The 13,306-nt window shown below is 40.1% G+C and overlaps 1 protein-coding gene across 1 annotated transcript in view; it reads right to left on the bottom strand.

Moving 5' to 3' along the window:
• The window catches only part of RELN (reelin), a 532,864-nt gene that overhangs the window by 292,724 nt on the left and 226,834 nt on the right, over positions 1-13,306 (bottom strand). The window contains 1 exon segment of the mRNA XM_030307797.1: positions 12,491-12,561. Within this exon segment, the coding sequence (XP_030163657.1) occupies positions 12,491-12,561 (71 nt within the window).

Genomic DNA, 13,306 nt, shown 5'->3' with positions numbered 1-13,306 from the left:
AGAACTCTTTCAGGTGAGATTTATTCTACTATGAGCTGTCAATAATGAGATATTAAGTATAACACTTGTGATTTCTTGTCTTGCTTTTGCTCATGCCCTGACTTTTTCTGGGGGGAGAGAACCATATATTTCCCAAAACTTTGTCTATGATATGAATGGAAGTTTAAATGAAAAATCAGAATACAAAACAATATACCATCTGAACTGTTGAGGACTAGTTTTTTTTTTTTTTTTTAAATCACTGTGGAATAATTTTTTAAAACATCTTGGACCTTTGAGAACTTGAGGAGATGAAGTTCACAGATGGGGCAGAGGAGAGGAAGTAGAGGTAAAAATTGACCCGTAACCTGAGCACATATGACTTTTTTTTAAATAACAATCAGAGCTAGGAAGGAAAATCATTAGGATTAGCATTATAGGATCATCATATAGGTAGCAGCGGCAGCCGCCTTGTTGCTAATGTGAGCTGAACTTTGCTGGAGGTCTGCCAATATCTACTCTCCTTTATTTTAACTGAACCGTGACCCCAGTTAGAGGTACATTTCACACTATCCCCTGCAGCTTTCCATGACAAAGGAATGAAACTCTGACCATAAGGAGTGAGCTGAAGTGACCTGGGTCATGCCTTCTAAATTTAGGAGCGGGCATGCTCCCCTGGGCCTTTACCCTTCCTACTGCTAGGACACGGTAAGCACTGGGGCAGCTAGCATGGCCCCCGGATGCGGAAGCTATGTGCCGGACAGCACAGAGCCACTCCACCAGCCCCGGACCACCTGCCTCCGGCCTGATTTATGATAGAGAAATATACTTCTAACTGTTAAAGCTAGCATTCCCTCTGCATCTCACTCACAATTCTAAAGGTCAGAGTGGAAATGAAGGCTGCTAATAGTGTGAGTTCATCTGGGTAAAGACTCTATCTTGTGTATCTCTGCACCCTCTGCCTAGCACAACGTCGGGCATATAATTGCTCCAAAAATGTCAGTTTATTGGGTAGTGATAATACCACCATTACATTAACTATTGGGAGCTGATAACACCAGCAAGACATTGCTGTTAGGAAATTCTAATGTTCTCTGTTCCCTCCTGTCTTGGTCATTTGTACCTCTGTTATCATCTTTATGATAACCTTACTTCTCACTTTCCTTCATATGCCTAAGGATACTATGTACAATCACCTTGTTCTAAAATAGACACAAGGCAGCTTGCCAGAAAGGGCAGACAATCAAACAAGGCAATAGAGGGGAAAACTCAAAGATGGTGATTAATGAAGGGTAGGCAAAAAAACTACATCCAGTTGAGATAAGTAAAATGCATGCTCTGACGTCTTAAGTTTGGTCCTGCTATAAAGTTACAGAAATTGAAGAGTTCATAACATGTAAAGAAAACATATTGCTCAGGGAGAAGGGGGGGTAATTCAGGTACAGAGACTCGAGAAAGGTTTCTCCTGTGGTTTCTTGGAAAGAGGACACTGAGCAAGGTGATGAACATCATTTGAAATAACATCCATCCAATTGTGAGTTTTATAGGGCTACTCCTAATAAAGCCCATCAATGCAGAAGGAGCCCATCTCATGCCTAAATATGATTATAAAAAGGATTCGGGGGTGCAGGAGGTACAAGCTGGCTGGCCATTAAAGAAATGATGGTCATTAGACAATTTTGGAAAGGTATACCCTCTCTGTGTGGTTCATTCTTTCCCTCAACCAGTAACTGAGTGCCTACTAAATGCCAGGTGCTGTGCCAGCTTCTGAGATATTAAAATGATCCAGTGTCTGCTGGATCAAAGGGTTCACAGTGCAGCAGAAAATTAACACCTGACAATGCAATACGGTGAACTAAATTTGATTACTAAGTAGTAGGTGGAAAAGTGATACAAACAAATATGATGGAGAAGGAGAGACTTGAGCTGGATCTTTAGGACGAAGGCAGCTTCATCAGTGAGATGGAGAAGGTAATGAGGAGGGAGTTCCAGGGAAAGGAATAGGCCTGCTTAAGCCACAGAGACAAGGGACAGGAAAGCATGTTTGATGAAGCCCGTGCTTATTACAGCTGAGATAGAGAGTTAGGTTAGGTGAGGGTGAGGGGTGAGAGCTGGAAAGCAGAGATGAGGCTGGAGAGACAGGCAGGGTCGGATCTCAGAGGGCCTTGAAAGCTAGTCTAAGTGGAGCAAAGGGAGGCAGTTGCAGGGTTTGAGGCTGGGAGTAAAAAAAAAAAAAAAGAGGTTTGTGTTTAAGAACATTTTGATAGATGTGTGGAAGACCTGAACTACAGAAATAGTTCCAGGTGTGAAAAGTGGCTGGGTTAAGAGATACTAAGTATAAAATAAATTGGTCTTAGACACATCAGATGTAGACCTGGAAGAAAGAAAGGAATGAGGAAAGTAATGTTATCCTGGTATCTGACTGGGGTGACTATGTCACTAACCAGAACTGCAATCAAGGGGTCCACACTTGGGGAAATGTCAAGTTCGGTTTAGAATATATTGAGTTCAACGTATCTAAATGGCATCCAGATGTAAATGCCTTGTAATACTAATGACAGCATTCATAGAGGATTTATGTGCTAGCCACCATGCTATGCACATCCTCTGCATTGAATCCTCAAACCTTTACTATCTTCCTTCTGGGCATAGGATGTTGTGCCAGGCTCTTGGGAACCTATGTATGGCACACAGCACAATATGTGTTCATTAATATTAATGAATTCCAACTCTTAAAAACATGAGTATTAAAATCTATATTAATTATTACATTAAACAATTCAATCTCTGAATGTCAAAATAAGATTGAGTTAATAGGTTGCATGAAGTAATGTTTTGCAATCCAAAATAAAATTGTAATTTAAGGTGTGTTCATCACAGCTTTGTTCCCCTCCCCAAAGTAATCATATAGACCCAAACCTAGGCTGTTTGCCCTTCAAAATATGGGGGAATTCAGCATATTATATAGCAGCTTGAGTAGAAAGTGTACTCCTCTGGATCCAAAAGAACTCAATGTCAAATTCTTCTCAGGCATAAATTCTGGTGTTTTGACTTTGGACTAGATAAAGCTGTCAAGTGGGAATGTATATAACCCTGAGAACTGAAAAGAAGGCTGTTTAAATCCAGGTTCAATCATCTTGGGATATACAGCACCAGTTCAAAACACCATTCTTTAGGAAATTAAAAAAGTCGTCAGATCCACCTAGAGCCAATAGCAAGAAATTTTACTATGGCCCCATGAGTCAGCTCTTTGTTGTTCCTTTTAATCTTATCTGTCCTCAGGATCACTTAGGAACACTTTTTGCCTACCACAGCCCCAGGAAGGCTTCAGTTCCTCCCCCTATAGGGTAGTTTGTGAGACCTTGAAGCAAGATTAAGGGTTCCAGGATGATTTTACCAAAGTCTCCTAATTCAGCTCTCTTCGTTTGTAAATTGCAAAGGCAGGGATGTCAGGAACAGTGGCTGTAACTGCTAAACTGAAATGTAAGCTATAGAATAGCCATGGGGAAAACAGATTTCTTTGAATAGCAAAAAAAATTTAACATTGGGCAAATTCAAATGGAACACACCATTATTTTTCACTTTAACTATTAAAGCAGATATGGTAAATCAAAATCTATTAGGTGATTCCGATTTGTTTAGTGTGAATTAACGAAAAAACAACATCTCAGGATATTGGGAAAACATTTAGTGATACAAGCTACTGAGTAAGCAAGAATAGACAAGGGAAGATTTTGATACATCTGACGTAAAATTCACACAATATTTGGGTATACAAAGGTATTCTTTTTTTCCCGCTTTATTGAGGTATAATTGACAAATAAAAATTGCCTATATTTAAGGTATACAACTTGATGTTTTGATATATGTATACATTGTGAAATAATCACCACTATCAAGCTAATTACCACATCCATCACCTCACTTTAAAAGATATTCTTAACATGCTGAAAAATATCTCTGTAGGTTAAACACCTCATTCATGTTATGGACTTGCTTACTGAAACTTTTATCTCCCTCCATCTCACAGTTTAAATAAACTTTCAACCGTCCTTATTACAAAGAATTTAAAAATTCCAGAGTCTGGGATCTGAATGAAATAAATACTCTGCCCACCACCATGGTCCGACGGCCCTTAGAGAATACAGCCACACTTTCTACCACGCTCTCTGTTCTGAGAGTGACAGACAGCAGAACAACCGCTGAGCATGGCAGAAAGCGGCCAAGGTTTTTGGCTCCAACTATAAACCTGACCCCTTTCCCCTGACATAAAACATTTGCCTTTGGTTATATCCTCTTCCATCAACTCCACAACAGAGGATTCCAGCATGGTTTATAAATGGCATGCACCCTTTGGGGGCACTACAGGGCATGACTGCTGTCGGCCGTTAAGCCTGCCATCTGGCCTTGCTAAATAATCAATGCGTGTGTTTGAAGGGGGTATGCCAAGAAGCTCACAGGCCAATGAATATACACACACCATTATTCTCCCTGCCCGGCCTCCACCAGGATTCGTGCACACTGCTGGACCGGCGACAGCCCAGGCTGCTATGCTCACATCAGCTTCACACTTGCCACCTCGGTCTTATGAGGGCCTCAAAAAGTGTGTATTCTCTCCTAGGTGTTCAGGGAATGGAGGCAATGGTGAGGATTTTTCCTTATTGAAGTTGGGGTTCTTGAGGGTTTTAATGTTTACTCTTAGTATATGTGCTGCCAAAGCGAGCACTTTAATGTTTACTTTTTTTAATGTTTACTTATTTATTTTTTGAGAGACAGAACACTTGTGTGTGGGGCGGTGCAGAGAGAGAGGGGGAGATAGAGAGAATCCCAAGCAGGCTGTCAGTGCGGATCCCAACATGGGGCTTGTTCTCATGAACCATGAGATCATGACCTGAGTTGAAATCAAGAGCCAGACACTTAACAAAATGAGCCACCAAGGTGCCCCTAATGTTTATTATTATTTTTTTTAATTTTTAAAATTAAAAAAAAAATTTAACATTTTATTTGAGAGAGAGAGAGAGCACATGTGAATGAGTAGGGGAGAGGCAGAGAGAAAGGGAGATATGGAATCTGAAGCAGGTTCCAGGCTCTGAGCTGTCAGCACAGAGCCCGACGCGGGGCTCGAACTCGTGAACTGCTGAGATCATGACCTGAGCTAAAGTCGGACACTTAACTGACTGAACCACCCAGGTACCCCTAGTCAGTCTATATATTAACCACACTCATATTAACATTTTCAACAGGACTCCTTGTATGTGATTCTGAGGGATATGACTTAGGTCTGCAGACTTTTCTGTATTGCTCAATAGTAATTCCCATAAAAGACTGACTTCCCCTAGTTCCTTTTAGGTTTTCAGTCTATTCTGAAATTAACTCTGATCACCTCTGACAGTAGTTCACTACCATGTTTATCTTTAAAATCACTTCGCGGCATTTTGAGCAATCCCCCAGATAGTCACATGCATAACCTCCTTTCCTCCTTGCTCTTTGCTCTGATGTCACCTTCTTGGTGAAAACCGCCTGACTTAGCTGCTCTCCTATTTAAAACTGCAATCTGCCTTTTCTTCTTCCACCCAACCATGTAGACCTGCCCTACCCTATTTTTAGTTTTTGTTTTTTCCTGTAGCATTTACCATCTCCTAACATGTATCACATTTGACCATTTAGGATGTCTCAAATTTATTGTTTCTCTTCTCTCCACTGTAATATAGGCACCAGTGGAGCAGGGATCTTTGCTCTCTTCACTGATGTATCCCAAGATCTAGCCTAGAACAGTGCAGGACCCATGGTAAGCATTCAACAATCCTTGTTGAGGACCAAATATTAAATGAATTCACTTCTTTACTGTCTACTGCAGGTGAATGAACCTAAGCACCTTCCATTTTCACTTTCACCTTCACCTTCCACTTTCAAAACAACTGAGAGTATACAACCTATCACCTTCCACCCCAACCCCAAACTAGAAATAGAAAGCCCTGGTTCCTCAGCAGTACTGTGACATGTCAGCAGAAGACATGTTAATTATTTAACACCTTAGGATTCAAGATGAAAACCTAAAATCTCTGAACCTAGTGTATGTCCCAAGAGCACTGAGGAGACCCATTAGTGTTTAGGTGAAACTGTGAATAATTTTCCGATTTCTTAAAATAGTGATTCATACATTTTTCAAACTGAGGTCAGTGTAAAGGACATTCCTCTGTGACACTGCTTTCTGTTACAGCCATGCTGCCTCATGGTGTTCCGTAGCATAAAGTCAGGGTTAAAGAAGATTTTTCAGAAAGGCCACTGACTTCAACTACAAAATGTTTAAGGTGATTCTTCAGCAAACATTTATAGAGTATCTGTTTTTATTTTATTTTTTAATAAAGTTTATTGATTTATTTTGAAAAAGAGAGCAGCAGAGAGAGGGAGAGAGAGAATCCCAAGCAGGGTCCCACTGTCAGTACAGAGTCCGACACGGGGCTCCATCTCATGAACCATGAGATAATGACCTGAGCTGAAATCAGGAGCCAGATGCTTAACTGACTGAGTCACCCAGGCATCCATGGAGCATCTGCTTTTATGGCAAGCATTGCTAGCTGTTCAGAAAAACAAAAAATTAAGTCATGGTTCCTGCCCTCAGGAAGCTTCCAGTTGGAGGACATGAGTAGTTAAATAAAAATTATGATACAACAGAGAGCAGTCATGTTAAGAGACTCAAGTCCTCACAAAGGAAGAGGCAGGGGAGTTGTAATTTAGAATGTGCCTGCAGTTCTGAGAAGTGATTTCTTTCACCTGCCTCATCAGAATTGCCCCTCCGTCTTAAGTATAACCCTATACGTGTTATTTGGGTGGAGGGGGAAACTTGTGTTATTTCTTTATAACCCAGATGATATAAGTTTGCTATAAAAACTTAGAAAATACAGGTAAGTATAAAGAAAAAAAATTAAACATCCACAATCTCACCACACTGATCTACTTTCTCAGGCTTTTTATTTCACTCTGGCTGACTTGACTAAACCTTTGCTCCAGCAAGATCCCTCCTCTTTGCCATTAACTGAGCCTGTACTTTGTGTCTGGGCTCTGAGAGTAAGGTTACACAGAGCTTGGATCCAGACTACCACTCTATGATTCCAAGGTCCTCATAAAGTCTAAATCCAACCGTAAGTGACTGCCCACTGGCACTATCTCCTCAGCCTCAAGAAAGGAAAAGCAGCCCCTGGTGTCCAGGAGCTGACCTGACACGGCTGGGCCTTGCTGTTCTCCCAAAGAACAGAAATGACTTCACAGAACATCAGCTGCAGACAAAGCCACTCTGGGGTCATGATGGGACAAGACAGACACAGGACCACTTCGTCATGATGCCTGAAAGTGGACACAACCAGAAAGAACATTGTCTACCTCACGGTATACCACACATCCCCTTCTCCTGGAATAGTGGTGACGGTGCTGTCTCTTTACCATTTTTAGCTTAACCTCACTCTTGTCTACCTTCCCTGTAGATTAGGGTTTACTGAGATCCCTAACCAGAATGACTGTTTATGGCATCCAATACAGAGCAAAGACCCACTTATACAAGACCTTGCCAAAATCATGAAATACAGCTCCAAATCTCATAGTAATTCCTTTTGTAACATCCTCTTATTGAGATGTCCCCTGGTTCTATGGCATGATTTCTCCATACTGGAATGAGCAGTAAACCCAACCTGTCAGCTACAGGAGTGCTCTTGGTGGTCTTTGCTGCAAGGCACTGGATGCCTATAAATGTATTCTGGTGATACCAGGGGGGTGGGGGAGGGAAAGAGAGAGAAAGAGTCCCCATCCTTTCCTTCAGTCTGCTTTCCCCTCTGGCTGCCCTCTTTCCTTCCCTTTAATCCTCGATTTTTCTGCCCAAAGCCTCAACTTGAAACACTGCCTCACACTTACTTCTCAACTCACAATAATCTTTCTTCCCTTGAATGTCTGTCTCCAAAGCCTGGGCAAGAGCTTTCCACACTACAGGGCAGCTTCGGGTAGTCTAGTCTCTCCTGAAACCATCCTCATTTATAGCCAAATCGCTAATAATGTTCTAACTGCAAAATCTTCAAGGCTTTTCTCATACTTCTTCCTCTCCATTCTCTCGGAGGCCTTTTTTGTCCCTGTTGAACACCTCTACCATGTTGAAATGTCTCCCTTGAGTTTCCCAGTCTCCCAAGCTTGCCTCTTCTCTGGAATTCCTTCTTCTTCCTGCTCCTGTGCCATCACTAGTCTTCCACACTGAGGCCCTTCCTCCCTTCTCCCAAGGATCTCCCTGGATGAGCACATTCCCTCCTCAGCACCAATATGCTAATGTTTCTCAAATCTGCCTCTCTTCCTAGCAGGCTGCTGGAGAGCCCTGCAGGGTGGAAAAGCAATTCCCTCAGAGACAACGTGCTGAAGACCAGATTATTACGTTCTCTCCCAAACATCTGAAGTTTCTTCATTTCTTCTCTCAGTCCCTGCTATCACCGGCCACCCAGTCACCCAGATCAGAAACCACAGAATCACCCTGGATCCTCTTCCCTCCCTCACTCGCTACTTTGATCACATCTTCTCTGAAGTCTCTCTACCATAACTCTTTCTTTCTCCAAGACCAAATTTTCATTTAGCTCTTGCCAGGGTGACACAGCATCCTACTACTGCTCTGCCGTCTCCCATTCCTAACCTCTGCAACCCATTCCACCCCCATCCCCTGTTTTCTTTCAAAAACACAGATTGTTCATGTCACCCTCCTGCTTCCCACTGTCTACAGAACAATGTTTAAACTCCAGAGCAAACAGAGGGCTTCACTTACCCTCCCAGCCTCATGGCTTAGCTGTAATGATGTACCAGGTAGCTTCCTCTTGCTCACGTCTATCTGACTAGTTGGATTCAACTGCTCATTAATTCATTCAATAAACATTTACTGGGTGCACACTATGCACCAGACATTGTGTGAGGCTTTAGCAATTTCAGTAATAGAAAGCACAGGCCCTGTCCTCAAGGAGCTTGTATCTAATGGAAGACAAAGCACCTGTGATAATGTTCTTATGTAATATGCAAAAAACCAAAAAAAAACAAAAAAAAACAGCAGCCCAGTTAAATGAGTGCATGCTGAAGTAAGTGCTTTATTGGAAAGGCAGTGTAATGTGATGGTTATCATCATGTGCTCCTGGCCAAACTGCCTGAGTTCCAGTCCCAGCTCAGCCAATTCCTAGCTCTGTGACCTTAAACAAGTTGTTCTCACTGTGTCTTTGTTCTAACATCTGTAAAGTGGAGGTAATAATAGTTCCTTCTTCAGACAGCTGCTGTAAGGATTAAATGAAGTCCTGGTTGTAGAATGGGTAGAGTGGAGTCTGGCACATAACAGTGCCGACAGTGTCTCCATTTGTATTATTAATGTGCCTTGAGAAGTATGTCCAGGGATTATGTCACCATGTACGAGAGTCCCCAAGACCAGCTTGAGGAGGAGCTTGAGGGAGATCAGAGATGTTTTTTCAGCAGGAGGCAATACCTAAGCAGGGTCTGACAGCCTGAGTTAGCCAGACAAGACACAAATGGGTAGTCCAGCCCAATAAAATGGGGTGGGGGGGGGCAGGCATAGAATGTAAATAATACAAGGGTGATGGAGTGAGGTACATTCTGGAATTTTAAGGTAGAAATGACAGGATGACAAGAAATGAGGTGGGGGAGACAAACTGAAGCCACATTGTGCAGGATTTTCCTTGTATGCTGTGATAAGCAGTAGAGATTTTTACCTTGAAGATAAACTATTGCCTCCAATGGAGATATTGAAGGGTCTTAAGCAGGGACATGACACAATCATGTTTCCATTTCAGAAAGCTCATTATAGCAGCCCTTCTTAGGGTGCTGGGCAAGTGGGAGCAGGGAATCCCAAGAGGAGGCTATTAAGCAAATCCCAAAGGAGATGATGGGGCTTGATCCAAGGTTTGGGGGGGGGGAGAGGGGGAGGGGAATGAGAAGAAGATAGATGGAATTCCTCCCCTTTTTATTTAAACTGCTGTTGACCTTTCAGAACTTGCTCCCTGGGGAGCCTTTCCTAAGGTCCCCAGGCAAACTTAGCTGATCTGCCATTTATAGCCCAGCCCTGGAGAACAGGAAATGGGTCTTTCTTCACTTTTATAGCCATATTTAGCACTGTGAGTTAAGACAAGGTCTTTTTAGGTGTTAGATACAAGTTTGCAGAATAAAATACTTCAACGAATGTCTTTTAAGGAAAAGGGTCGAGATGATAGACTACCAAAGGCATCACTAGCATGTTTTCTGATCCTTTTACTTTTTCAACATGCTTAGCCGCCAATATAAGTCTTATAATAATAGCTGTCCTGAAGCTCCACAAAGCAATATTTGTTTTGTTTAAATTGTTTAATTTAATTAAAACCAACAAACCTACTAAGTATGTTGTAATTGAAAAGTATTATGCTTTGGTGATGATGATTGTCATTTATTTCTCTTTTATAAGCACATTAAATATTCTTCTTCCAATGTATAGGAAATTATAACCTGTTAAATTTATGTTCTTTTATTTAAGGAGATAATTAATGTTTTAATTAAAAGTAGGTCCAAAATAGATATAGGGTTTACAGCACCAATTGTTTTCCTTATTATTCCTGACAGCAGGAAGCCATCACTCTTGTTAGTATTCTTTCCACCCTATCTTGGATGGATTGATATGATTTCAATTGATTAGGTGTTGTTGAAAAGCTTAATGTTTTCCTTTGGTCCTGGACTGAATAGCATTTTTAATAACATCCACATCTACCGTTGTGTAAACCATATTCGTGTACAATCTGACTGAATAAGGCTTTTTTTTTTCAACCCACTGGTTGAGAATTTTTCCCACTGGTTTTTCTCGGATTTTTCTTTTCATTTTAAATGAACCCAATTCCAGCAATTCATTTACAATAGAAAAGACTAAAAAAATCCAATGCTTAAAAGAGATCAACTTTTAGACAATGGTAAATGTTAATAAAATTAGACATATCTTTTTCTGACACTATGCATTTTTCAGAACATTAATGTTCACTGTTATGTGGTGTTTTATATTTTCAGTATTGTGAACATTTTCAGTCTGAAAAAAGATTTACACTGTAACAGAGTTCTTGAGCCTATTACAAAGGCTATCACATTTTTGCATTCACAAAAGTCACAATAAAAAATCAGTTCAACCTAAGAACGCTGATAATATTTTTGAAACTATAACTAGAATGGGGTTTTCTGATTCAAGAGTTACATACGTACACAATCAGAAATTTGCCAGTAATAATCATCAGGTGTCATATTATTTAGATAAAGCCATATTGATGATGTATATATTATTACAACTAATAAATGGTGTTTTCTTAGGCCTTTCAGAAACCAATATAATTTTTCCCATTTCTTTCCTGAGCCCATTAGATTCTCTTTAGCAGAGATAATTTGTAGAAATTTCTTTAAATTCAAAAATGTAATTCTTAATGTGACAAATTTCCCAAAAATACGACTGCATAAAAAAATTGATATTATGCCTATGATGGTGAAAATGGCATGACATTTACAAAGACTGGCTTCAAATATATTCATTATCAAATGCTTAAATCAAAAAATATATGTATCGCTGAGAAAAACTTGCATTTAATCTATCAACATTTTTTGAATGGCTGTCATATGCCAGGTTCCGGGGAACTAAAGAGCACTAAAGGCATAGTTCCTATGTTTGAGAAGCCTTCTCTCAAAGAGTATATCTATTTCTTTGCAGAGGAAAATTCTATGTGAAGTGGTAAATGCTACAGTGAGGACACAAATGAAGTCAGGTGGGAGTTCAAGAAGTAGAGTGAACAAACACTGTGTGGTGGCACGGATCCTGTCTTCACCTTTTCATTGTGTGTGTATGTGTGTGTGTGTGTGTGTGTGTGTGTGTGCATGTGTGTGGGTACATGTGCATATGTGCATCTGTGAGTCTAGTATGGGTGAGACTCAGGATGTGTATGAGACACTCAAAAAGTACAAGCCATTTAATGTGACTATTTAATGTCCACTTAACGTATCTAAAACGATACGGCATCTATCCACAAGTCTGAAATTAATGGTGCACACAGTGGAAACAAGAATATAGACATGGAACACAGATCATGTTTAAAAGCAATTAAGTAGAAACATTTTCAACAAAGTTGACAAGAAATTTAAGTGGTAAATTAAACAGATAGGGTTTTTTTGGTAAAATTCTAAAATTACTAAGATTTATATTTCCAGAACAACTAAATGTAATTAGTTAGAAAAAAATAGGAAAAGAAGATAAATTTTCTCTTAGTTTCTCTTGCTCATGTTTAGTATTTCCAGAAGTCTATAGATCTTTGTTGATAATTACTAAATACGAATCCATAAATCCCCCTTAGGAATACGAAGGGATCAATAATTCCATTTTTAAAGCATGATGATCAAGTAATAGTGATGAAATACTTAGTACATAGGACACAGGGCCTACCGTGAGTAATTTTGACAAAACTAACATAGAGGAGTCCGAGATGATTCTTACCTCCTTGTTCACACAACTGCTGGGCTAAAGCATCTTTGAAAATAATCTGGCCCCTGTGCGTTGCCGTAGCCCTGAAAATGAATAGGAAAGGTTAATCTAAATCTTGTAAATTTGGTGATAATTTAATGTATTTTTATAATTTTTCAAAAACCTCATTTTTAAATGTTACTGTATAGATGCAATCTTTTTAAAACTGAGTGCATTTGAACAGTGATACAAATGAACAAGAGTCAAGGCTTAACCCAAGGCACCTGGGTTGAGAATTATCTTCCAGTTTAGGGGCACCTGGGAGGCTCAGTCAGTAAAGCTTCCAATTTATGCTCAGGTCATGATCTCATGGTTTGTGAGTTCGAGCCCTAAGTCAGGCTCAATGCTGACAGCTCAGAGCCTGGAGTCTGCTTCGGATTCTGTGTCTCCCTCTCTCTCTCTCTGCCCCACCCCCCCTTCATGCTCTGTCTCTCAAAAATTTTTTAAAAATTAAAAAAAAAAAGAATTATCTTCCTGTTTTACTTTGTAAAGATATTGTAACATTCGTGTGCTTATTCTGAAAACTGCAGATATGAGCAAATCCTGGATAGAAGAAAAGGTATGGAAAGGATGCTGATTAAAATTTCTTCCTCAGGAGACTGGTATAAAACGTTTTGTGAAGCAGTAAGATATTAACACAGGAGAAAGATGCTCCTAATGTACTTTCTTTTCTGAAATCAACAGTCACCATAACACATAGAGAGTTTAGACAGAGAATTATATTTTTTATTTTTAATTTTATTATTTTTTAATGTTTATTTACTTTTGAGAAAGAGAGAGAGACAGAGT

The sequence above is a fragment of the Lynx canadensis genome, chromosome A2 (genome assembly GCF_007474595.2).
Source record: "Lynx canadensis isolate LIC74 chromosome A2, mLynCan4.pri.v2, whole genome shotgun sequence".
Taxonomy (NCBI): Eukaryota; Metazoa; Chordata; class Mammalia; order Carnivora; family Felidae; genus Lynx; species Lynx canadensis.
The sequence above is the reverse complement of the archived record's forward strand: the minus strand, read 5'-3'. Positions and strand labels throughout refer to the sequence as shown.